The sequence below is a fragment of the Lolium rigidum genome, chromosome 6, assembly GCF_022539505.1.
Source record: "Lolium rigidum isolate FL_2022 chromosome 6, APGP_CSIRO_Lrig_0.1, whole genome shotgun sequence".
Classification (NCBI taxonomy): Eukaryota; Viridiplantae; Streptophyta; class Magnoliopsida; order Poales; family Poaceae; genus Lolium; species Lolium rigidum.
In genome coordinates this window covers 157,133,595-157,159,945 of record NC_061513.1, presented here as the reverse complement: position 1 = coordinate 157,159,945, position 26,351 = coordinate 157,133,595, and the positions used below count along the sequence as shown (strand labels likewise).

Genomic DNA, 26,351 nt, shown 5'->3' with positions numbered 1-26,351 from the left:
GATTTATAGAGATAGATCAAGACGCCTAATAGGGCTTTCACTTTGTACATATCTGGACAAGATTCTAAAGAAGTTTAGAATGGACGAAAGTAAGAAAGGGTTCTTACCTATGTTACCAGGAAAGGTCTTGAGTAAGACTCAAGGTCCGGCTACGGCACAAGAAAGAGAGAGGATGAATCAGATCCCCTATGCCTCGGCAGTACGCTCTATCATGTATGCCATGCTATGTACTAGACCGGATAAAGCACATGCAGTTAGTTTGACTAGCAGATATCAAAGTGATCCAGGAATGGAACACTGGACAGCGGTCAAGAATATCCTGAAATACTTGAAAAGAACTAAGGATATGTTTCTTTGTTATGGAGGTGACCAAGAGCTCGTTGTAACAAGTTACACCGATGCAAGTTGGAACACTGATCCTGATGACTCTAAGTCTCAGTCTGGGTACGTGTTTATATTGAATGGTGCTGCAGTAAGCTGGTCCAACTCCAAGTCTTCAATAGAATCAGAGTACATAGCGGCTTCAGAGGCTTCATCAGAAGCGGTATGGATGAAGAGGTTCATTGTAGAGCTCGGTGTGGTTCCTAGTGCATTGGACCCACTAGTCATCTATTGTGACAACATGGGTGCCATCGCCAATGCACAGGAACCAAGGTCACACAAGAGGCTGAAGCATATCAAGCTGCGTTATCATTCGATTCGCGAGTATATCGAAGATGGAGAAGTAAAGATTTGCAAAGTACACACTGATCTGAATGTAGCAGATCCGTTGACTAAAGCTCTCCCTAGGGCAAAGCATGACCAACACCAGAATGCCATGGGTGTTAGGTACCTTACAATGTAATCTAGATTATTGAATCTAGTGCAAGTGGGAGACTGTTGGAGATATGCCCAAGAGGCAATAATAAAAGTGGTTATTATATATCTTTGAGTTTATGATAAATGTTTATATACCATGCTATAATTGTATTAAACGAAACATTGATACATGTGTGTTATGTAAACAACAATGAGTCCCTAGTAAGCCTCTTGTATAACTAGCTTGTTGATTAATAGATGATCATAGTTTCATGATCATGAACATTGGATGTTATTAATAACAAGGTTATGTCATTATATGAATGATGTAATGGACACACCCAATTAAGCGTAGCATAAGATCACGTCATTAAGTTATTTGCTATAAGCTTTCGATACATAGTTACCTAGTCCTTTCGACCATGAGATCATGTAAATCACTTATACCGGAAAGGTACTTTGATTACATCAAACGCCACTGCGTAAATGGGTGGTTATAAAGGTGGGATTAAGTATCCGGAAAGTATGAGTTGAGGCATATGGATCAACAGTGGGATTTGTCCATCCCGATGACGGATCGATATATTCTGGGCCCTCTCGGTGGAATGTCGTCTATATTAGCTTGCAAGCATATGAATGGTTCATAAGAGACCACATACCACGGTACGAGTAAAGAGTACTTGTCAGGAGACGAGGTTGAACAAGGTATAGAGATACCGATGATCAAACCTCGGACAAGTAAAATATCGCGTGACAAAGGGAATCGGTATCGTATGTGAATGGTTCATTCGATCACTAAGTCATCGTTGAATATGTGGGAGCCATTATGGATCTCCAGATCCCGCTATTGGTTATTGGTCGGAGAGAGGTCTCAACCATGTCTACATAGTTCGCGAATCATAGGGTGACACACTTAAGGTTTGATGTCGTATTAGTAGATATTGAATATGGAATGGAGTTCGAAGTTTTGTTCGGAGTCTCGGATGGGATCCAGGACATCACGAGGAGTTCCGGAATGGTCCGGAGAATAAGATTCATATATAGGAAGTCATTTTATAAGTTTGAAAATGATCCGGTGCATTTATGGAAGGCTCTAGAAGGTTCTAGAAAAGTCCGGAAGAAATCACTATGGAAGGTGGAGTCCCGGAGGGACTCCACCAAGCTTGTCCGGCCAACCCTAGGGGGTGGAGTCCCAGGTGGACTCCACCAAAGGGGGCCGGCCACCCCCTCATGGAAAGGTGGGAGTCCCACCTCAAGTGGGAATCCCACCTTCGGTAGGTTTCATGTCATATGGAAGGTTTTGGTTTGGGGTCTTATTCGAAGACTTGTAGACCAACTCTTGGGGGTTCCACCTATAAAAAGAGGGACAAGGGGAGGGCCCCGGCTACCTCTAGACCACAAGCTGGCCGCACCCCCCTTGGCCGGTGCCCCCCTCTCCCAAATCCTAGCCGCCCCTACTCCACCACCTCTCCCGCATACGCTTAGCGAAGCTCCGCCGGAGATCTCCATCGACACCGCCACCACGTCGTCGTGCTGCCGGGATTCCAAGTAGGATCTACTACTTCTGCTGCCCGCTGGAACGGGGAGAAGGACGTCGTCTTCATCAACACCGAACGTGTGACCGAGTACGAAGGTGCAGCCCGATTGTGGCACCGTCAAGATCTTCTACGCGCTTTTGAAAGCGGCAAGTGATCATCTTCTTCAACAACGAGATCTAATCTCGTAGGCTTTGGAAATCTTCAAGGGTTAGTCTCGTTCATCCCCTCGTTTCTACCGTCTTCTAGATTGCATCTTGGCTTGGATTGCGTTCTCGCGGTAGGAAAATTTTTGTTCTATGCTACGAATCCCTACATCTACATCACCATGTCTTCACCCAAGGTGATGCGTGAGTAGTTCTCCACGGGACCATGGGTCCATAGCAGTAGCTAGATGGATGTCCTCTCCTTGTTGTGCTTCATGTATAGATCTTGTGAGCTACCTAACATGATCAAGATCATCTATTTGTAATTGCTACATGTTGGTTTGATGTGGATCCGATTTGTAGAGAGATTGCTTTGGTTGAGATTCTGTATTATGTTATTATGATCTTGCATGCTCTCTGTTTCTAGTAGATGCTCTGGCCAAGTAGATGCTAGCGACTCCAAGAGGGAGTATTTATGCTCGATAGTGGGTTCATGCCTCTCTTTAACCATGGGAAGTGACCTTGTTCTCTACGGTTGTAGATGTGCTGTTGCTACTAGGGAGAAAACAGCGGTGTTCTATTCAAGGGTAGTTTCATCGTTTACTTTACACACATTGCTTAAAGCGATAGTCCGTTGCTTGCAACTTAATACTGCAGGGTGTCGTGGATGCAATCCTGAAGGTGGATTATTAGTCATAGATGCAGTTGGAGTACGGTCTATGTATATTATTGTAATGCCCGCATACTTTCATAGCATGTATTCTGCACCAACCATTAGCGTAGAATCTCTGTTAGTCAATTGCCCATCTGTAATTTGTTTACCCAGCATATTTATTTTATTGGGGAGGCGCCTCTAGTGAACTATGGACCCCGGTCCTTCTTCTATTAATTGCAATCTTCTACAACATTTTTCTATTCTGTTCTTTGCAAACAATTCTTCTTCCATACGGTTCGTTTATTTCTTTGTTTTCAGCAAAACCAGTGAGCTTGACAACCTCGCTGAAAGTTGGGGAAAAAGTACTTGGTTGTTTGTGTGCAGGTCTCCACGTTGCTGCTGACGCCGACAGTGCGCCCTGCCACGAGTTGGTTCGCAACACCTCGGGAGAGAACGTTTTTCTCCTACTGGTCGATAAACCTTGGTTTCTTACTGAGGGAAAACTTCCTGTTGTGCTCATCATTCCTTTCTCTTGGGGTTCCACTCAACGTTGTGCATAAATTCTCCTTCATCAACTCCACGCCCAGCAGTGTCGGAACAAAGATTTATGTCCCCCGAATCTTGTCTGCGACGGCGGCGGAGCTACGGAACTTTTCATGGGCAGAGGCTTATTGATTTAGGGTTGATGCGTCGGGAGGCTTCTTATAGGCGGAAGGGAGAGGTCGATTGAGGCCAGGGGGTCCCAGACAACCCCTACACCTCTGCAGCTCAGGGTGTTAAGAAGTCATTAAGTAATTAAATATACCAAAGCATTGCATATAGTGGTGTTACCGTGACCCCAAATGGATCTCAGGTCCTCTTTTCTACTAAACCATAATGTCACTGGCTTTCAATCTAGAGGTTGAAGCACCACTCATACCATCTCAATATCTTGATCGATCCTTGGAACTTGGGTGCTTGTCAAGTCTTTAGATCGAGGAGAGAGATGATAAACAAGAACAAAATCCTATTCGAACTTAGCACAATATTCCCATGTTAAAATATGCACATAAACATAGTGAGTCTTCGCCCAATCCCGCAGCCCGTGAGGACTACTCACTCATAACGAGATCGATGATCATAAACATTGCAAAGATAAATTCAATATAAATATCAAACAGTCTTACAATATTGTCAATCATGGAGATTGATATTACAAGTAGATGGAACATGGCCATGGAGGTGGAGAAATGGATGTGGCGGCGGCTCGGCGATGGATCTCCTTAGATGTGATGTGGTGTTGGAGATTGCGACTCTCTCATGAGTTGCGCCGTATGGGGGTCGAATTATATAGGAGTACCTTCACGAAAGTTGCTAGGGTTGACTTGGCCGAGGCGGTGTCACCCGATACGGGCGGCCATACGGGAAGGCTCTGCCCATATCACTGCTCGTTAAATTCTCTGGAGGTCTTATCGCGAGGCCTTTGACTTAGGAGTATTGGAAACTCGTGATTCTTCTTTATTTTACCACATTTCGCCATAAAAGTATATATTCCTGAAAAGAAACAATTAAAGAGAAAATTTCCACACTGTTGTGGTAATTAGTCATTAATGGCAAAGATCGAGAGATATTTTATCAATTTCTTGACAAATATGATATTCAAACATGGATTTTTAGATGCTGGATTATGCAACTGTCAGTGACCAACTGGAAGTTGATCCTGTGTGCGCACGCATGAGGACATAGTGCGCAAAATATACTAGTGCTTGTATGTGGAGCTAGTCTATAGGTCCTAGAGAGCTTCCATGGGTAACATGCCCAAGGCCGGAGTGGCCGGGGGTGTTACACATGTCATATAGGATTAGCGCGAGGGTGTCACTTGATGCCTCCTCTCTATCACATCTCCAAGGGCAATCCCCTATCTTGTCCTTAGAGGAAAAAACGTTCATATAATATCAAGAGACACAATTAATACATAATGATGAAGGAATGAATAAAACATTTTTATTTAAATTATAATCCATAAATAGGTTTAACCATATCCCCAAGAACAAACGAGTCTACTGACACATAGAGGTTGGACACATCATCATGGTAATGAAATGGATCAAACACATATGGTAGATGAATTCATGTTCAGATCTACACCAAAGTATAAGATGTGGATGGTTGATGGCGATGATGGTGTTCATGTAGCTGATGGTGATGGAGATGATACACAAGTCTCCTTGGATCCGAGTAGCAGCGATGATCGGTGCCCTTCCGCTAGTTCCCATCCAGATCCCCTCCGGGGGTGAGGTTTCTGCGCTTTCTGGTGTCTACGAATATCAGATCTCTTTTCTGTTTGCACGGGTGAAACTATTTGAAGTGAAGAAGGCGATGGAGGGTTGTATGCCCATGCCATGCGGGAAGGTTCTGCCCGTATCAATGGTCGCCAAACTCTCTGATTGCTGCGTTTTGACCGTTTATCAGCGAGGTTCTCCCACGTGCTAAGGTAAATATCTTTATTGCTTTACATGGCCTTCAATCAGCATAGTTGTATCAAAAAATGATTATTTCATTGATTGTGTCCATTATGTCCTTCCATTCGGGGATCCTCTTGAAACTAACATAAAAGGTGCGCTTGCGCGCGGTAAAATACCAAAATCCTATCACTAATCCAAAAAAAATCAAGTAAATATGCTTAAAAAATGCACTCATCAATAGCTACCTCAGGAGAGCTCAACAATTGGGGGGGGGGGGGGGATGGGCACAAGAATTGGTTACATTTCGGGAAGAAGACCCCTTAAATAGGTAACCCACAAAAACCAACAGTTATGTGTAGAAAAGGCATAGGACCAGCACTTATGCCATTAGGGCTGGAAACCAAATGATTGCCCAATTGGTAACTCGGGCAGAAGTAGGGCAGAGGTTACGGTGGCTACAACTTCCGGGCTAACCTCCGAAAACAGCGAAAACTCTCGTAGTAATGAATCATAGCCAAAAAATGCATTTCCGGTAGTATCACCGGAAGTAGAGTAGAACTTCTAGTTCAAGAAACCCCTTTACAAAAACCGCAATATCTTGATATTGGAAACTCTGATCGAGGTGAAACCAATTTTGTTATAAAGATAATGAAAAGAGCTACCCCACAAAATCTTAAGAACAAGTGGGGAGATTTTTCTATGAGTTTAGAGGTGGAACCTCTCAACACGAGGAAACGGTAAAAACTCCAATATAAAAAACGCAACAAGTATTTGATGCAAATTCCATCTTCAATGAACTAGAGCTTGTCATGAGAATAACTACAAGCTCTAAGGCACAATATGAAAAAAATAACCAAGAAAGGTAATGGAAAGTATGCAAAGGTTTGATGTACGGCTAACGATCCTAAAACCCGGTCTCCCAACAACAAGAAAATAGTAAAAGAGAAAGCCTATCAATATCAAACCTTAACCTTGCGCATTCCACTTAAGCTAGATGATGATGATCTTGACCGCAACAAGATATAACGTCTTTCTTAATTGGGATTGCTTGATGAAGTCTCGCGGATTGCTCCCTAGCCTCTTGTTCGTCTATATTTATATATTCATGATCACCATATGGACGGCAAACTTGAAGCATATGATCTCTTCTTGATGGCTCATCTTGAACTTGCGCTTCATTTTTTCTTTCTTCATCATGTTTGATGTATTGAAGATACACATTAGAGCTCACTTCATCTTCAATACATACTTGCCATGGGCCCAACTTCACTCATGACCAATCTTCAGATCAGTCCTTGCATAACATCTTGGTCAACACAGTCTTTTTCTTTCAATCTTGAAGCCAATATATAACTCAAGTATTATCTATGGACAAACCCTACAAGAAGAGCTCAGTGCAAACATTAGTCCATAATGATTATCACTAATTATCAAAACCATACATGTGGGCTACATGTACTTTCAGTTTTTTAATTTATTTGCTTATTTCTAATAAATTGTACTAGTAGTTAGTCTATAAAGCTCGCTAATGATTTCATCTAAGGGTTTGGTTGATTTTATAATTGGAAGAAAATTGACCTACACTGAATTGAAATTAGTCCACTGTTTTGAGTTTTTTTTTTCACATGGCACATGTCATTTTTGTAATATTTTTCGAAAAAATGTCATTTTGTAATTGAAAGAAGAAATGACTTGCGATGAAATTGAAAATCAGCCGACTACCAAATAGTCACTCCCCAGTTTTATTCTGCTTCTTTGTGTTTCGGATTGGCATGCAACAAAATCAAATGAACCCGTATACAAGAGGTTTTGTGCATGGGACAAAATCATTTCTCTCCAAAGAGGCCCTTAATTGGCGGCACGAGAATAGGCCCGTGTTAACTACTCACGATCACATGTGAAGAACCGGCAGCAGTCATTTGGACGGATGTGTACGTCAGGGCATTTCCAACGCGGCGATCCAAACGGATGCGTTAGCCCATTCGTTTTGAGCTGTTTGGGTGGCCCGCGGACACGCGGACCTGGCCGTCTGTTCTTTTAGGTCGCGCAGTGCGTCCAACGCGCGGACGCATCCAAAAGTGAAATACAACAAAAAAAAGGAAAAAACAAAAACAATTAAACCTAAACCATATTTCATTAAACATATGCCCTATTTTAGGAAAATTATACATATACCTTATTTTAGGCAAATTTAAACTACAAAAGAAAGCCGGAAATTCATCTTGGCTCCCGGGAGCATTTGCTCCCGGATTTTTGGGGAGCAAATTTTGTTTTTCAAAACTTTTCAAAAAATTCTGAAAAAAATCATGCACGTACCTGACCATGGCACGCACCACCTTGTGAAATGTCGCTGCGAAATGTCATCGTATGCGTCCTGGGCAAAAATGACAAATTTCCAGATCTGAGATTCATATTTTTGGATCTCATTTCATGTCAGAAATTTGTCATTTTTGTCCAGCGCGCATACAATGACATTTTGCAACGAAATTTTACACGGTGGTGCGTGCCATGGTCAGGTACATGCATGATTTTTTTCAGAATTGTTTGACAAGTTTTCGATTTGTTTTAATTTTTCGAAAAAACCGGGAGCAAATGCTCCCGGGAGCCAAAACGCCGCTCTCAAAGAAAGCCCACTATATGAGCTTTAAACTTAAAAAATGTATATATAACCCTATCCTAGGGTTTGAGGAGGATGAGGTGGCCGCCGGTGCTCCGCCTAGTCCCTGTAGGCCTCATCGCCGTGAGCGTCGATGACGTCCTTGGACGGCGATGCGCTGTTGTGGCTCGACCGTGTCGGGGACTCCGGCCACGGCGACCAATGGGCCTCTTCCCAGGCCGACTGGGGGTCCAGAGCCGCCCGCTGCTCCGCCGCAGCAGCCCGCAGCTTCGCCTCCTCCCTGAGGCGGAGCTTCCTCTCCTGCTCCGCCAGGCGCCTGGCCTCCCCGCGCCTCTCCTCCTTGCGCCGGAGCCTGGCCTCCTCGCGCCGCCGCCTTGCTTCCTCCTCCCGGTGGGTTTGGTCGAGCAACGCCCAGGCCTCGGCATCCTTGACCGCCTGCCGGGTCTCCTCCTCCATCGTATATGTGCGGATGACCACCGCGAGATGCGGCCACTTGGCCTCCTCCTCCGCCGCGGACAGCGCCAGAGCGGCGCGCATGTCCGGATCGTCGTCGTCCTCCGGCTTCGGCACCAACGGCGCGGGTTGCGCCAATGTCGCGCCGACGCAGGCGGCCTCACCGATGTAGAGACCGCCGCGGTGTCCCTCAGCCCTCAACACCGGAGGAGGACGGCGGCTGCTGCTGGCCTCGTCGTTGTTGGCGCCGGGAGCAAAAGCCCTCTTCGGGGCCATGGCGGCGGTTGCGAGCGCGTGGGGAGGTGGACTGCGGAGTGGGGAAGTGGACTGGACAGGGATAGTCCCCTCCCAGTCCACATTTAATAATATACACGCCCCCACCGACAGCTGGGCCCAGAGATGGGAGCAGCGGACGCGCGAGGACGTCGGCCAGGTTTGGATCATCCCGAACACCGCGGCCATCCGCATTTGCAATGCGTGGCCGCGTTGGACCGCGGTTTTGTCCGTTTCGACCCATCCGGACGCGCGTGCGCGGGATGGGTCGCAGCGTTGGAGATGCCCTCAAGCTTGGGCAACCGGCCAGAATAACATAGTTTGGGCCGTGATTTCAGGTTCATTGCCGGTTGGAAATCGTGCAACGTCCTAGTGCTGCAAGCCTGCAACAAGAACATCATTGTACGCTACTCTTAGATACCTTCAACTGTCGATCAGAGGGAAAGACTCCGTTACTGTGTACAGGTTGAAAACTTGGATGCGCCAAGCTCAAGTCCGGCCATTACGTGCGAAAGCACCACAAGTGTCAATTGCGTACCCGAGATGCTGCTGCCAACATTTAAGTTCTTGTCCATGCACTACTACCAAAGCTCGAGTATAGCATTCGATTCAGATTCGATCGACCGGCTGATCGGCTGAATTCGCGTCAGAATCTACGGATAGCACTTCTCGTTACTCGTTAGTCGTTGCCACTGTAGCATCTATGGAACGAGACCGATCATGCGTTCATGCTTGGAGTTCGGCTGACCCAAAACCGGCCATCGTGCCGACAACAGGGAAGGCCCAGTGTCACCGGCAGAAAGGTGATGCGAGCTGTCGAGGCGCCGACAACAGGGGCGATCGCTTTTACGACCACGGCGTGTGCAACCGCCGGTGGATGGTCGCGCCCCGCCGCCGCCGGCGCGTGCGTGCGGGTGCATAACATAGGCATCTTGGAACGGCCAGCCAATGAGGTGAAAACCGTCGATCGATCAACCGTCGTCTCTGTACCCTGGGCATCGGGATGGATTTGATTTGCGTGATCCTGCTTGGCTCCGCTAGGTAAACAAATTGTCAAAAGCTGGCATGCTTTAATTTTTGGCAGCATTATTCGATCCCCTGGCCGGCCAGTATTTATAGTTGTTCTACACTCAACTTTGGGAAACTAGCAACAGAATCGTTGGCTTTTCGTGTACTACATATATAGTGCTGATAATCTATCAAACTACAGTAATAAACTTTGTCTAAACTTATACTCCATATATCTGGTTCTGAAGCAGGCTTCTTCCAGAAGAAAGAAACTCCATCACCTCACCGACCCAGAGGGCCGGAGGACAACGGCCGTTCTTTCAAAGGATCAGTCATGCTAGCATGTCGACTCAGCGCGCGGTTGCGGCTGAAGGGGGAAACACCCCTAATCAATCGATCATTTTGCGAGCGTAATTGGGAGTGAACTTTTCAACGTAGAGGCTGTGGTGCTTCCACTGTTCGAAAAAAAATGTGGGAGTGAATCTCGGACGTAACGATTCACCGACAATCCACGGTCGCTCTCGCAGCCATATATATTCCGTGGAAAACTTGTTGGAGACGATGAACAGTGCATGCACCCGCTTCTCGACTGTCTGTAGTATCACCCATGAGCACAACAGCCGTTGATTGTTTCCGTGTGCAGTGTGCACAACCAAACTTTTGCAAAGACAAGAAATACAGAGTAGAAGGTTATATGGGTAGTTTTTTTAGCTACAGCCGCTCCCGCATGAGCTGCCCAGAGAAACAACAACGAAGATAAGTTTGTGAGAAACTGCAGTCCAATTCTTTTTACTAGCGTTCTACCTTATTACCTGAATTGTATGATGAAAAGCCTGTAATATCCATGGGATGATTTTATGTTTTGACTACCTAATATTAAGTTGTTTCTTGTTGTTTATGCCACAAATTTGAAAAGAAAACGTATTCCAGAGCATCATGAAGAGCTGAACATTAATAGCTACTTCCATTAACGATGGACCATTTTGAGAGTATCAGATAGCAGCAATTATACTTCGCTTATTTTTTTTAAGTATATTATTGACTCAGTGTGTACGTGAGCGTTAAAGCGCTCAGAAAAATCTATGGTTGTCACGCATTTCTAATCCAAAGTACAGAGAACACCGAGCAATCCGCAAAACTAGAATATGGTACTCGCTACCATCAAGATTCCAGGGCGGTTCTTGTACTAAGCATCTATCAGTTGGACCAAGAAAAAACCAGGCCCAATCAAATATCAGTGTTCATCTCACTTAGGCAAAGAAGGAAGTGAACACGTGCATGTGGGCATGTACATCTTTCTTTATAAAAGAAGTTTTATTACTTAAAAGGTTTAAGTCACATGTACACCTCATCGCAGGCGAGCAAGGGGAATGACCACGACGAGGTGAGTGCCATCGCTGAGTCAGCGACCGAGCTATATTTAATGGTTCCGGTTGAATGGGGGGAGGAATGTCCGGAGTGTTTTCAGTGAAGTGCGGACAATGTTCCGGCATACCTCGGCTGCAAGTACAATGTTCAAAATCTTAAAAATATTCGAATCTCGCTACCTACTTCTCTTTCAAGTCCGGCGAACTTACCAGCAATGGCGTGGCGGTTCCCTGTGGTCGCCGGCGGTGGTCGAGGGCTTGGAGGAGAGGCGAAAACGTTCCGCGTGACCAAAAATCGGCGGCGGAGAGAATTTCTCGTTCAACGGAGGCTAGCTCGGGTTCGGGAGAGCCTTGGCGGCGGCGCTTGAAGATTTCCGAACAAGCTCGCCGGCGATCAGATCTACTGGGCTGCACGAGCGCGGGGGAGAAGATGAAGCAAAGGGAGCGGTGAAAGAATGGGGCTGACCGCACCCTTGGGCTATTTATAGACGTAGCATTGAGATGCGTGTGCCGGATCTTACGGTGGGAGCTAAGCGGTCGCACCGTTAGATTTCCGCCACGTGCCCTAGGTCAAGAGCGGTGAAGCTGTAGCGATGGTGACCTAACTGCGCGGATCCGAATTACCCGGGAAGATTCACCTTCCGAAAATTTCACGCGGGAAATGAGGAAGTTGGCCGTAGTATGGGGTGTAGAATCCGCATAGTTACCGTTATTAGACAACAAGATAGAATGATTTCCGGTTGCTATGAAGTCGGAAACGATAAAGTCTTGGAAGATCTTCGAGATTCTCTCCAGATCAGAATGAGGCAAAAGCTAGGTGGAGGAATGCTGAATCTTGAAGAACTTCAGGGGGTACTGTTGTGGGTATACTTCATGGGTATGCCATGATGTGGTCTAGATCCGACAAGACTGGTGTCCCACAGATGGTGGTGGTGGCTTATGGCCCACCGAACGACCCAGTTGTTGTTGACAGAAGATGGAGGAAGTCCAGCCCAGGAACAAGAGCCAGATCTCAACCGACCTACGCCAGGAGTAGGATCCACGAAGGCCCATGAAGTGTCCGGATCTATGACCGACAAGTTAGGAAGTAGGTGGATCCTTGACGTGCACGGCAATGTATATTTTGTAGTTAGGCATCTTGTATTCCGGCTAGGACTCTCCATGTAAACCCTAGATCCTGCCGCCTTTATAAGCCGGATCCATGGGAGTCCTAGAGGCACAACCACAACTCATTGTAACAACGCGATAGTGCCCAAATATTTTCAGACAAGCAGCAGTAGGCCATGCCTCCGAGCAGCATGTTCCGAAGCTGGGTAAGCCGCGTACCACCGTCCCAATGGCACTCCGCCCTACGGCCCCCACTTCTCCCCCTCTCCGCGAGGATCCCTCCTCCGGGATATTGTCGAGTAGGAAACAACAAGGAGGGTGAGGAAATATTTACTTATAAGAGGTCAAACACATGAATCAAAGATATCTCTGAAACAAAGAGATGAATGGTAGCCCATACTCATAATTATAGTTGACATGAATTTCATATCTCAAAATCTCACTTTATGCTCTCTTTACCTTTTTTGTTTTGTTGGAGGAATAGCACATATATTCCCTACTTACTTTCTTGTGTTCAAGATTCAAGAGTATCAAAAGAGAGGACAGAGAGTCTTCCAAATAATTCTATAGGATTCACTAAAGCATGCTGTATGGTTCATAATACTTATCATTCATGTTTCTTATAATGCTATTTATTGTTATGCATGCTTTGTACAATGTAAGAAATATCACTTTATACTTCACATTGCTTATTGTCATTCTTTATTGACTGAACCTTGTGAGACACTTTGCATGATTACATAGAAACAACATAATAAATTCCAAAGTTCATGTTAGTTTTATCACCTTTATGCTCGAGGACGAGCATAGGTTAAGCCGAGGGATGTTGATGCATGTTAAATACATGAATTTGTCCTTTATTAACATGAAATCCCACATATTTGCAATATATATGATGATAATACCATGTTTACATTGATTTATGGGGATTTACCAATGATCCTCTTTATTTGGTTTATAACTCTGCAGAACGGGAATTCCCTATTTTGTGTATTTTTCACTTTCATAGACCTGTACGGAGTCAAATTGAGCTAGAATTTCTGGAGGGTCATATTTCACCGGGAGAAGCATCATGGGCTATTGGAGCACACCTGGAGGGGCCTGAGGCCCAAAAGAGACCAGATGGCGCGCCCAGGCAGGGTAGGTGTGCCACCCCCTCTCTTTTGGCTATCAATTGTCCAAATCGCTTAATTCTTTCGTGAACCAACGTATTTTGACCTAGAACCACTATATATATGACCCCGAGGGTTCTCTAGAAGAGAGCGTCGCAGAAACATAGAAACACGAAAATGGAGGCCGCAACAGAGAAGATTAGAGAGGGATCTCCACCTTCTCCAACGTCTTTCTCATCATCACCATGATCAACGGGGAGTAGTCCACCTCCGGACTACGGGTTTGGGGCAGTAGTTTAATCTATTTCTCTCATGTTCTTCATAGTTCTTAGTGTCATATGAGCTGCCCAACATGATATGGTCATATATGTAATACCTATGTTGTGGATCTTTATTCTATTATATGATGCTATGAGATTTGACTATGCTTTGTGTAAAATATATTGATAGATGCATATTATGTACCCCGTTCTTAAGTATTGGTTATGATCGAACTTGTATGCAAGAACGTGTGTGGGGTGATGTGTGTGTTAGATGGAATAGCATTGTTTTAGTGATTGGGTACTGACAACAAATTTATGATCTATTATAGCTTTGCCTTTTCTTTTGCTATCTCACTAGGAATAAAGTGAATGCATGTGTTATGTTTTTCACGTGACAAAAGTAATGATCTTGTTTCTTCAAGGTAGCATATTTGATAGTCAAACATCATGTCAGCGTACTTATGGCTATACTCTATTAATTATTAAAACAAGATTGCATAAAAAATTTCCTGTCTTGTGAAGTATAAGCGACATGTGTTGCATCATCTCTATGTTAGGATGTGATGCCCATATGAATGTGTATCTTACACATGTTGAAGTTATTTTCTTTATATATCATTGATGTATTGTTATTGTCCACTACAACCTAAAAGTGAATAGTCAAGTGAACCCATGAACCCCGGTTCAGTTTTAATCATAATAAACATTTTTCCATTGCTTTTGTCTTACTTTTCATTTGCAGCACTATTTTAATTCAAAAATACAAAAATACTTATCTATTTTATTTGCACTTAAAATCTCAAAACAAACAAACCTTTAGCGCTTTTACTTAGTTTACTTTACTTATTTAGTTTACTTTATCTAGTTAGTAATTTACTTTACTGTTACTTACAAGAAACCTTGTGCTTGACAACCACACGGTAGAGTTGGGGCATAAGGCTTTAATTTATTTTGCAGGATTGCTGGAAGAAGAGAGAGAGAGATATATATCTCTTTACTCTATTCTCCGAGATTTCGATATAAACCCTCGAGTCACTCTTGTGCGAAAAATACTCTGTTGGCACAACACTCTGCACTTGGACTCCCAACATTCAAGACCCTTTTGCTAGTGTTGTCAAGCGCTATCAGCCATATTAAGTTTTTCTCGAACATTGTGTGCATCATGTCACATGAGCGCCCTAGTGATGATCATATTTGGGTGTGAACCGTTCGCACAGCCGGTGTACTAAGGTTCACTTGACAAAGTACGGAGATCGTCTTTAGCCTGTGAAATCTTTGGGATTATAGTTTTGAATGTTTGATGACAATATATGTGATACACTAATGTGCGTTGATATGGTGCAGAATATATATGTGGTTGAATTTATGTGGAGAAACAAGAGAAAAGGAAGCAGGGAAATTTTCCCAGGCCGGATAATCTGGGGCCGGATATTTGCAAAATATCCGGGCCCTGAAAAACGGCTAAGGACTTTTCGACCGAGCTCTCAGTATGCCTCTGGATCTAGGCTGAATTTTTGGCTGGACATTTCCAGGAGGCCGGATAATCCGGGGGGGGGCGATAATCCGGCCCTTACTTAGGCCGGATAATCCGCCCCCAAATTTGCAGCAACGGCTCGATTTTGGGAGGGGTATAAATACCCCCCTTCTTCCTCTACCTCAAGTTGCTCAATCCTGCTCAAGTTCATCCACCATTAGAGCCACCTCAAAAAACACAAGAATCACTAGATCTCATCCTTCAACCATCCAAAGCTCTTGATCTTTGGAGAATCGAAGGAGAAAACCCCGATCTACATCTTCACCGAAGCGATTTACATTTCCCCTCATTTGCTTGAGGGCTCCTTTGCTAGTGTTCCTTTTGGAAACCCTAGTTAATTGTGGTTTATTTGTTCTTGTTATTCTTGTTGTGTTGTTACAGATATTGGGAACCTCCAATTCGATTGTGGATGTGTGCCCCAAGCTTTGTGTAAAGGTGCCGGTTGCGACCTCAAGGCAACCGCTTAGTGGAAGTGGGCTAGGACTTTGTGGCGTTGCTCACAGGAGACCTAAGTGAGGCATTTGTGGCGTTGGTCTGGCCTTCATGGCGACCACACTCCTTCAAACGTAGACGTACTTCCCTTTACAAGGAAGGAACTACGGGAATCATATCATCATCTCTCTGTGTGCTCCACCTCGGTTACCTCTTTCCACTCACCGCCTTTACTACTTGTATCTCGTATTGTTGCTTGTACCTTGTCATTTAGGTGAATTCACATAGTTGCATATCTAGAGAATTTACCTTTGTGTCAAGCCTAAATTGAAAAGGAATTAAAATTTGAGGTTACACATATTCACCCGCCCCCCCTCTAGGTGTCATACGATCCTTTCAGCCTGTAACACAAGAATCTAAATATTAACAAGAGTCATATAGGTGATATGATTAATAGCAATACTTACCGGTGTCACTCCCTGGCATGTGGTGTCACATCAATGTCGTGTGAGTGCCGCGCGGATCTTGAATCGCTAAGTATCAATCACGAGGGATGTTGATTTTAGTGGAAATTACTAAATAACTAAAACAATAATTTAAGTAATCAATTAATTGTGGATGTCTAAATGATTTTTTCTTAAATATTTGTAGATCAATGGCCCGCAACAACACCTTCTCATTAACTGCAATCTTAGAGAAAGAGAAACTGCATGAATTTAGAACCAACATTGTGGAGTGGTATCCTAATGTTAGTATTGTACTAAAAGGTGCTAACAAAGAGTATATATGTCTTGGAAGCCACTCTCGAAAAACTCCCGACGAAGCCACAGAGATGGCTCACAATGTCTACTAGACACGTAGTGATGACTACATTGTTGTCCAATGTGCCATACTTGGTGCTATGGAACCCGACTTTCAAAGGAGGTTTGAAAACTAGGAACCATTTGAGACAATCAATGAGCTGAAAGGTATGTTTTAGTAACAAGCAAGAGCTAAAAGATACGAGATCTCTCAAGCTCTACTAGATTGCAAGATGGCTGAAGGAAGCTTGGTTAGTGCCCATGTAATCAAGTTGCACTGGTAGGTTTGAAGGTTAGAAGCATTGGACGTTCCTTTTCCACCGGAATTTGGCACCGACATCATCATGCCACCTAGCTACGTTGGGTTTGTCATAAACTTCAACAAGCATGGGATGAATAAGACATTGGGCCGAATTTCTCGCAATGCTGAAGGTGACCGAAAAGGGCATACATAAGGATACCAATCATGTGATGGTGGTGTAGAAAACTACTAACTTCAAGAAGAAGGCTGGGCAAAAAAGAAGGGCCAGTCTAAGGGTGTGGGGCAAGCCTACACAACTAAGAAGAACAAGGCGCCCATGCCGGTCCTAAACAAGATGTTGAGTGTTTCTTCTGTAAGAAGAAGGATCACTAGAAGAGGAATTTTCCAAAGTACTTAATTAGTAGAAAAGAAGAAGAGTAAAATGTCCATCTCAGGTATATTTTATATACATGTTATTAATATTTTCTTCTCGGGCCCTTGGAGTAATTCTTGGGTATTTGATACCGGATAAGCTTCTAATATTTGCAAATCGATGTAGGAACTATGGACGCCTAGGATGCAGAGAGAAGAATGAGGTGACGATGCACGCTCAGGGACGAAGCAAGAATCTTTGTGGTCGTCGTCGGGATGATGCATCTACATTTACCTTCGGGATTAATATTAGAGCTTAGTAATTGTTTCTTCGTACCGGCATTATGTAAGAATATTATATGAGGATATTGTATCTTACAGAGTGATTATTCATTTAAGTCTAATAAAAATGGTTATTCTATTTATATGAATAATGTCTTCTGTTTCCATCCTCCTGTTCGGAATGGATTTTTTATATTAATCTTGATTGTGATACTTACATCCATAACATTGACGCTAAATGTCGAAAGACTAATGAGTTGAATACCATTTACTTGTGGCACTCCAGGTTAGTCATATTTGACACAAGCGCATGAAGAAACTCCATAATGATGTACTTTTGAAATCATTTTATTTTAAATCTTTTGATGCTGGAAAAGCTTGTCTAATGAGAAAAATAACTAATTTTGTCAAAGGTTTTATTGAACGGGCAAGTGACTTACTGGAAATCATACATACGGATGTTTGTGGTCTATTGAGTGTGCCCCCACGCGGTGGATTCCTTTACTTTGTAACCTTCACCGACACTTACAGGACGGATGCCCGTGAATCTTATAGATCGGGCAAGTAACATAACATATGGTTTAGCGGGACGGCCGCGACAATCACATCCTTGACCTTCATCACGATGCCGATTGCGCCCTCCATCATCATGTTGATCACATCCTCCATCATCAGAGCGATGCATGTCATGGCTGATACGTCCCCGACGTATCCATAATTTCTGTCGTTCCATGCTTGTTTTATGACAATACTTACATGTTTTGCTTGCACTTTATGATGTTTTCATGCATTTTCCGGAACTAACCTATTAACAAGATGCCACAGTGCGCGTTCTCGTTTTCTCGCTGTTTTTGGTTCAAGAAAGGTTGTTCGGGCAATATTCTCGGAATTCGACGAAACGAAGACCAAACCTCCTATTTTTCCCGGAAGCATCCAGAACACCGAAGAAGAGTCGGAGAGGGGCCAGAGGGCCACCACACCATAGGGCGGCGCGGCCTGGCCTGGGCCCGCGCCGGCCCGTGGTGTGGCGCCCCCGAGTGCCCCCTCGCGCCGCCTCTTCGCCTATAAAATCCCTTTCGACCTAAAAACACCGTAACTCTTGACGAAACTCCGGAAAGACTCCAGGGGCGCCGCCACCATCGCGAAAGTCCAATTCGGGGACAGAAGTCTCTGTCCCGGCACCCCGCCGGACGGGAAGTGCCCCCGGAAGCCATCTCCATCAACGCCATCGCCTCCATCATGCTCCGTGAGTAGTTCCCCATGGACTACGGGTTCTAGCTGTAGCTAGTTGGTATCATCTCTCCCATGTACTTCAATACAATGATCTCATGAGCTGCCTTACATGATTGAGATTCATCTGATGTAATCGGTGTTGTGTTTGTCGGGATCCGATGGATTGTTACATTATGATTGTCTATCTACAAAGTTTATGAAGTTATTGTTGCCGCAATCTTGTTATGCTTAATGCTTGTCACTAGGGCCCGAGTGGCATGATCTTAGATTTGAGCTCTATACTTATTGCTTAGATTGTATCTACAAGTTGTATGCACATGTCACTCGTCCGGAACCAAAGGCCCCGAAGTGACGAAATCGGGACAACCGGAGGGATGGCGGTGATGTGAGGATCACATGTTTTCACCAAGTGTTAATGCTTTGCTCCGGTGCTCTATTAAAAGGAGTACCTTAATATCCAAAGAGTTTCCCTTGAGGCCCTGCTGCCACCGGCTGGTAGGACAAAAGATGTTGTGCAAGTTTCTCATTGCGAGCACGTACGACTATTATTGGAAAACATGCCTACATGATTAATGATCTTGATATTCTGTCTTAATGCTATTTCAATCCTATCAATTGCCCGACTGTAATTCGTTCACCCAACACTTGTTATTGGAGAGTTACCACTAGTGTAGATAGCTGGGAACCCCGGTCCATATTTCATCATCATATACTTGTTCTACATGTCATTGGAAGTAGTATCAACTATCTTCTCGGTGCCATTACTCCCGTGTTACTATTACCGCTGCTCGTGTTACTCGTTACTACTGCTCTCATATCATCGCTACTTTCACATCACCCCCGTTACTAGTGCTTTTCCAGGTGCAGCTGAATTGACAACTCAGTTGTTAAGGCTTATAAGTATTCTTTACCTCCCCTTGTGTCGAATCAATAAATTTGGGTTTTACTTCCCTCGAAGACTGTTGCGATCCCCTATACTTGTGGGTCATCAATGGCCACCATCATCGTGGCGACACCTAACTCGTCCATCATCATGTCGATCACCACCTCCATCGTCACGGTGACACCCATCGCAGCTTCCATCACTACGACACCTATCATATCCATCATCAACGCGGTGTCCACCAGAGCGGTAGCCATGGTCACTGTTGTCATTGTGGCCACACGGCTATGCGCGATAGTCACGGCCACGATGGGCGGAGCCGAGGAAACAAAAGAATCACCAGTCGAGTCACTGTCGGCGAGCATGTTGTTGCGCACATAATAGGACGATATTTAGACAAATAGATCGGCCATTGTCGTTCCTGGGTTGGCGTTCATGGAGGCGCGGTAGCGTTCGTGGTGGTGCTTCAGGATTCCAATGTACTGCGTCCAAGACCGAGTTCAAAACAGACTCCTCTCATCTTTGTGAAGAATTGTACAATTGTGAAATCTAACTTCTTGGTGTTGTTGAGGGCTGAGCACATATGTTGGATCCTTGCACGGGACTGAGATGCAAATATTGTTTCAATGGCATCCCAGACTTCAGTAGTCGAGTTGAGACCAAGGACATGAGCCAAGACCTTAGGCGACAGAGAGTTCACAATGTACCTCATGACATGATGGTCACGTGCGAGCTGCGTATGTAGAGTTTGGCATGATTATTATATTCTTTTCGACATCCTATACCTTCAGGGTTTTTGCCAGTGCCACATCAGACTCGTCGTGCAAATCGGTAACCTGCGCTCCGCGAAGTGCAAGAAACACGAGAGATTTCCAAAATAGAAAATTCCCTCATGAGTTTTTGAGAAGGGGAGACCCCACAGATGTGGGCATGGCTGTCATCGACGAAGAAGACGAGGACAGCGCCATATGTTGGAGGTAGTAGTTCTTGGTTTTGGTTTTTCTTGTAGAGATCGGTTTCGACCACTAGGTTATCGAGGAAGAGGAAGCTCTGATATCATATCATCTAGGCGGAAATGATACCCCCACTCCGGGGTTCAGGTACATGTTATATTAGATGGAAAAGCCCCATGGTGGCAAGTACATGAGGGGTAGCGCCAGGGTGGTATACACCATGTATGTACAGTACAAGAGGTACAGGGTATAAAAGGTGTAAAGAGAATACATGGTATGATATACTATCTCCAACACAACTCACGTGTATATAGAGTATATATATGGTATAGATGTATTCTTTGTTGGTCAGCAATGTAATTCTTGGTTATTGGATACAAGATTGGTTGGTATGAGTGTCATGCAAAGGAACCTAATGCAAGAACTATACCAGCCTAAGTGACTAGCAAAGGATGTGGTGATGATGAACATCGGGAACAAAATAAAGGGTTATTATTCTCATCAGCGGCAACGAACCTAACCTTTGGAATTTATTTTAGAACTTAATAATTGTTATTTTGTTGGCCTTACTAGAACAATGATGGTTCAAATTATGGTCATGTTTCACCGTGCATAAAGTATTATAAATCTTAATAGTGATATAGACATCCTTAAGGTTGACATAAACATTGCAAAACGATTCGTCTTAATTGTGGCACCACCATTTAAGCCTTTTTTTAAACCATGAATAGTAGGAAAGCCCCCTGCTATTTTTTATATATTAATAACGAAGAATGATCTAAATATGTACATCAGGCCAACGGCCCTCGGCTAAATCGCTTTGACTTTACAAGGCTGTTAATATGACTGGCTTGGTTCTATGAACCAGTATCCTAAGATCAGTAGAAAACCTTGCTTTTTTTCATGGAGTGGTATCTGGTCTGATTCCATTAAATAGAAGATTGTCAGTGGATGTGGTTTATTCTGCTGCCGAGCTCATATGCTCTTGTTTCAATCAAAATATTAAAAAAACAAATAAAAGCTAAAAAAAATTATACAATGAACATGAACATGTGTTCTAATAGCATGCAAAAAATCTCCCAGAAAAGATATATGTCATGGTATGTGTAAAAAGACTAATCAGGTTGTTGCAAATAACAAATCCAAATGCTCTAAACAACACCAAATTTTGTTATTTTTGCATAAACCACCAAACATGTAATTTATCATCACAATATTGCTTGGAGTTAGAACACATTTTCATGTTCGTAATAAAAAATAAGATTTTTTTATTTTGTTTGCTCTTTTTTGTAAAAAAAAATATTGAAGCAGAGTCATATGAGCTCGGGTTCAAGTGGGTATCTCCGATTGTTTGTTTCTTCCCATATAATATTCCAGTCTCCGAGCATGAGTGACTCAATAAACATGGGCTTGCTCCAATTTCGATTTTGTTTAGCAACTTTTCCTATTGATTTCAGGCCTTCTGTACACGAAACCGTCCCTTGGCAACATGTGCCGCGGAGCCTAAAATGCATGCACATACACATACGGCTTTCGTGCAAAGACAACAAGACATCGCCTAAAAAAAGATGAAGATGGGCCACATCGGACGATATTTTCCATTTTAGATGTACACGATCCTAGCAGACCAAATGACCTACAGAACTACCATCTAACTAAAAGTAACAGCACATACATTTCGCAAAAGAAAAGAAAAAGTAACAACACATACGAGTTTGGACGGCCCATGAATCAAAAGCCCAACCGGTCAGCAAGATAGGAAACGCCCAATTCGATTCAAAAAGAAACAACACATACGAGTTTAGACAACCAATCGATCAGAAGAAGTAACGAAAATCACAACAAATTAATAGGCTGGCATCACTCTAATGAGAACGAAATTTTTTCTCAATAGAGTGAGCCCTAGAGAGACTCTATTTTTATATATATTAATAAAGAAGAATGATTTGCATTTGTGCGTCAGGGCCAACGGCCCTCGGCTAGATCACTTTGAGTTTACAATGGTGTTAATATGACTATGAAGCTCTGGCTTGGTTCTATGAACCATTATCCTAAAATCAGTAGAAAACATGGGCATGAATATCCATGAAGCGATGAAGCAATATTTGGTGTGATGACATTAAATAGAAGATTGTTCCTTTCATTCAAGGTAAACATGGGCATGTGTGATTTCGGGCCTTCTGTTCACGAGACCGTCCCTGGGCAGCATGTGCTGAGGGCCTAAAATGCGAGGACGTACTGTAGATACGGCTTTGGTGCAAAGACAACATGGCTTCTCGCCTAAAAGAGATGAAAGATGGGAGACAACGGATGATATATTCCATTTTAGTTGACAGCACACGACTCTAGAAGACCAAATGACCTAAACTACCATCAAACTAGAAACTTTTTATCCAGGCACGGTATGGGGCCATGATCCGCTTCCAAGCCCCACACGAGCCACGTACGCCCATTTCATTTCCATCCCTCCTTTAATTTACACAAGATTTCTACCTCGTGCACCCTACATTACCACTAGCAACTCTACCTCGACGATGATCCTGTGTCTGTTTCTCTTGAGCCCTAGCTAAACCCTAAAACGCCGGGGAGGGGCGGCGTGGGTGGAACGGCGAGGCGGCCGGGCGGGTGACCCGTGGGCTGGTGGCAGCGGTGATGCGCTCGCAGCGGGGGCACATGGTGAGCGCGGACGCCGGGAGCGGCTGCCGCGTGTGCGGCGAGAGCACGGTGGGCGGGGCCATGCGCATAGCCCTCAGCTCCTCCACCTCCCGCTGCAGGCGGCGGTTCTCCTCCGTCAACGAGCCGAAGCAGCGTTTCAGGTACTCGCACTCCATCTCCGTGTGCTTCAGCTTTGTCCTGTACACGTATGTAAAGTTCAGTTTCAGCTTAGACCAGCTCAACTTGTACATACAATTAATACAAAAGCAGGATCAGGGATTAATAGCACAAGTTGCTCTGTCAGATGATAGAGCATGGAACTGTGAAATCTGAACTTGCTCAAGTTAACGGTGCACATAACTGTGTAACATGACAACATGGTTAAATTAGTACCGTAAGTACTGACGAGCACACGGAACAAAACACAACCAAATGCATAACTGTAGACGTTCAAAATAGCGTGAACTAGAGTACCATACGCAACTTAATTAAGCAGCGCGCCCATTCCAATAACGTTGTCATCTCGACGTAGAGCGAAGGAAGGCCAATGACTCTGACGGAATAAGATGGGCTCGAATTACTCAACTTCAGTCTTCACGAGACCCGTTGAGCTAGGGTCAAGTTGTAGCAGTTACCCTGACTTGCACGTGCTGATTAGTCCACGTGCCCGGTGCTAGCACCCCGAACGATTAATCTAATTACTTCTAGGTGTAGTATCATGGACTAATCATATAGTTTCATACAGCCGCCTTACTTTATCAAGCTAGAGAATCTACCTAGTTGATCTTGTCCCGCATCTTAGATGCAGTACAAGTTTCAAGATGGATAGCTAATGATCCATGTCACCTTAATTAACGGAAGGACACATGATTATGTTGTTTTAGAAGATCTCTACTATACTCCATGATGTAGTATAAATAATGTGAGTTGCATTATACTTATAGCTACATTATGTATGTAGACTATAATCTCTACTACTCAAGTATGTTGACTGAACACTGCGGTGCTGAAGCAAACAAACTGTAGAGTGTAGACGACTAGACGGGCTTGTAAGCAAGATCAGTAGCTAGCGTGCCGTGGACGTGGTCACGTGGAGACTTGGAGTATTTGTTGAATGAAGTTGCCACGAGAGTATAGTTTGAAACGTCAATTAGCCTAGCACAGGTTATGGACTGATGATTGAAGCATACTAGCATTGAGTTACTTAGTCTGAATATTCAACGTAGGGAACTCGGAGGTCCTCCAAGTTTGCCCCATTTGCCTCGGTTTCACTAACTAATGAACCTCTTGCACATTGCAGAGTCTTCCTACTTGAATGCATGAATTGGCAGTACCCGTACCCGCTTCCTAGAAAAACTTACTAAATCAAGCCAACTAACTCATTTTCTTATTCCTAGTGAAGCTAGAAACTCATCATCTTAACAGTGACCGCCCATGGTGCACACTTGTCCTTCTTAATTACAACCATTTAGGCTAACGGTGAAGCTCCAAGCCTCCAAGTGCACGTGAGGCTTGGCCATGTGTGCTCGTGAACATGCATACAGGGTACTGCAGATATATGTATCCATCAAGAAGTTAAGGGTTTCCTATTTTTACCTTGCCCTGCGGTTCTGGAACCAGACCTCCACCTGCCTGGGCCGCAGCTTCAGTTTGATCGCCAAGGCCTCCTTTTGCTTCTGCAACAGTTCCATTTTCCAACACATTAAATAAAAGGAATTGCTGCACGCCCATGACACAGACCTTCACTATCTATCCATGGAGACATTGAGTACATGAGTAAATAGGAGTAACGAACACTGGATCCCTGCTAGTCAAACATACCAGTAGCATCTGTGGAGTAACTACATACATTGCCATGGCAGGCAGCTGGCACTACATATAAGTTCATTACTCGTTGTACTGTACCACGACGATATGCCTAAGAAGAAGACTTTTATGCACCATGTACCACACGAAACAATCAGAGTAGATCCTTTCTTCAAGCAAGCTGCTGTGCGCCATGGAAGTACTACCGGCCACTACCACTACCGAGCACTGAGCCACTGACTGGTACTAGCACTCCTTCATTATCTTGATTTCCCATGAATGGACTACACGTATACTCAAAGGTGGAGCAGTGCAAACTTAATGGAATCGGTGCTTGTCCGAACCCATCGCAGGATTACTTCAATGTGCAGCAGAGTAGAGCGCCACACGGAACTGAATCCAGTTCAAGATTCATCCGTACTACTACGACTGAACAGATCAACTTTGCAATAATACCATCCGTGGACGAGATTTCTGGTGCACGTACGCGCTATTACTACATGCGTGTACTACATGCCAATCTACTTTGGATTTGGACTTGCACACATGCCAATGGCGATCTTAAGTAAGCAGGCAGAAAATTGAAGGAGACAAGGCGTGTAGGTACTGACCGGCGAGAGGGTGTGGTTGAGGCGGAAGCTCTCCTCGAGGAGGCGGGACTGCTCCTTGGAGAGGCGGAGCTTCTTGGGGCGGCGCGGCCCGCCGGCGGCCCTCATCTCCTCCTCGTCCTCCTCCACGCTGCCCATCAGGAAATCCTCCTCCTCGCCGCCGCTCGCCGGCTGGTTCATGTCCAGGTCCCTCATGTTCAGGTTGCCGTTGCTGCCACCGTTGTTGTTGTTGTTGACGATGCACACGAACCCCTCTAATTAACAAGGAAGCATACGAGAATTAGTTCTCCCTAGAAAGATAACTCGAAGACCACATTAAGCATGCAAGTGAAAATACAAATGGTCCATCTTACGGTGCTCTGCATTTCTTCCAGAAGTAGACACCGAAGAAAATGGTGGTGAGGTTTGAAGCTATGAACTAAGAACAGGATCCAAATTTTACGATGGAGGCAAACATTCTTGCAGTTGTGGAATGGAGAAACCACGTACCTGAGCCGGAGGAGGAGCTGAGGCCGGGGACAGCCATGGTGAGCTCCAGGCCTGAAGGAGAGGTGGCCCCCATCAGAGGCGACAAGACAAATGCGGGAAGGAAAGGGTAAGGATGAAGAGATGAGCTGCTAGGAGGCAAAGGCGAAGAAGACAAAGACAGATTGAAAAGGAGTAGAAGACTGGGGAGACGATATATAAAGGCGGGAGGGCCGGGTAGAGCACGGCTACGACCGCGGTACTATCGGCGAGACACTGAGGCCCGGGTAGAAATTGCATGGGAGTAGC

The 26,351-nt window shown here is 44.5% G+C and overlaps 1 protein-coding gene across 1 annotated transcript; it reads right to left on the bottom strand.

Moving 5' to 3' along the window:
• Positions 1-23,081: 23,081 nt before the first annotated feature.
• Positions 23,082-26,139, bottom strand: LOC124659494 (homeobox-leucine zipper protein HOX3-like). The gene is made up of 4 exons (XM_047197361.1): positions 26,067-26,139; positions 25,581-25,831; positions 24,760-24,839; positions 23,082-23,361 (listed from the first exon to the last, which is right to left on the bottom strand). The coding sequence occupies exons 1-4, from the start codon at positions 26,137-26,139 to the stop codon at positions 23,082-23,084; spliced, it is 684 nt and encodes a 227-aa protein (XP_047053317.1).
• Positions 26,140-26,351: the final 212 nt, after the last annotated feature.

What these genes read in the sequence shown, in the direction of transcription:
- LOC124659494 (XM_047197361.1), bottom strand. Translation starts at nt 26,139, where the DNA reads ATGGGGGCCACCTCTCCTTCAGGCCTGGAGCTCACCATGGCTGTCCCC. An exon ending in TCAACCACACCCTCTCGCCG is followed by an intron (nt 24,840 to 25,580) that starts GTCAGTACCTAC and finishes GAACTGTTGCAG; the next exon opens with AAGCAAAAGGAGGCCTTGGC. An exon ending in TTCCAGAACCGCAGGGCAAG is followed by an intron (nt 23,362 to 24,759) that starts GTAAAAATAGGA and finishes ATACGTGTACAG; the next exon opens with GACAAAGCTGAAGCACACGG.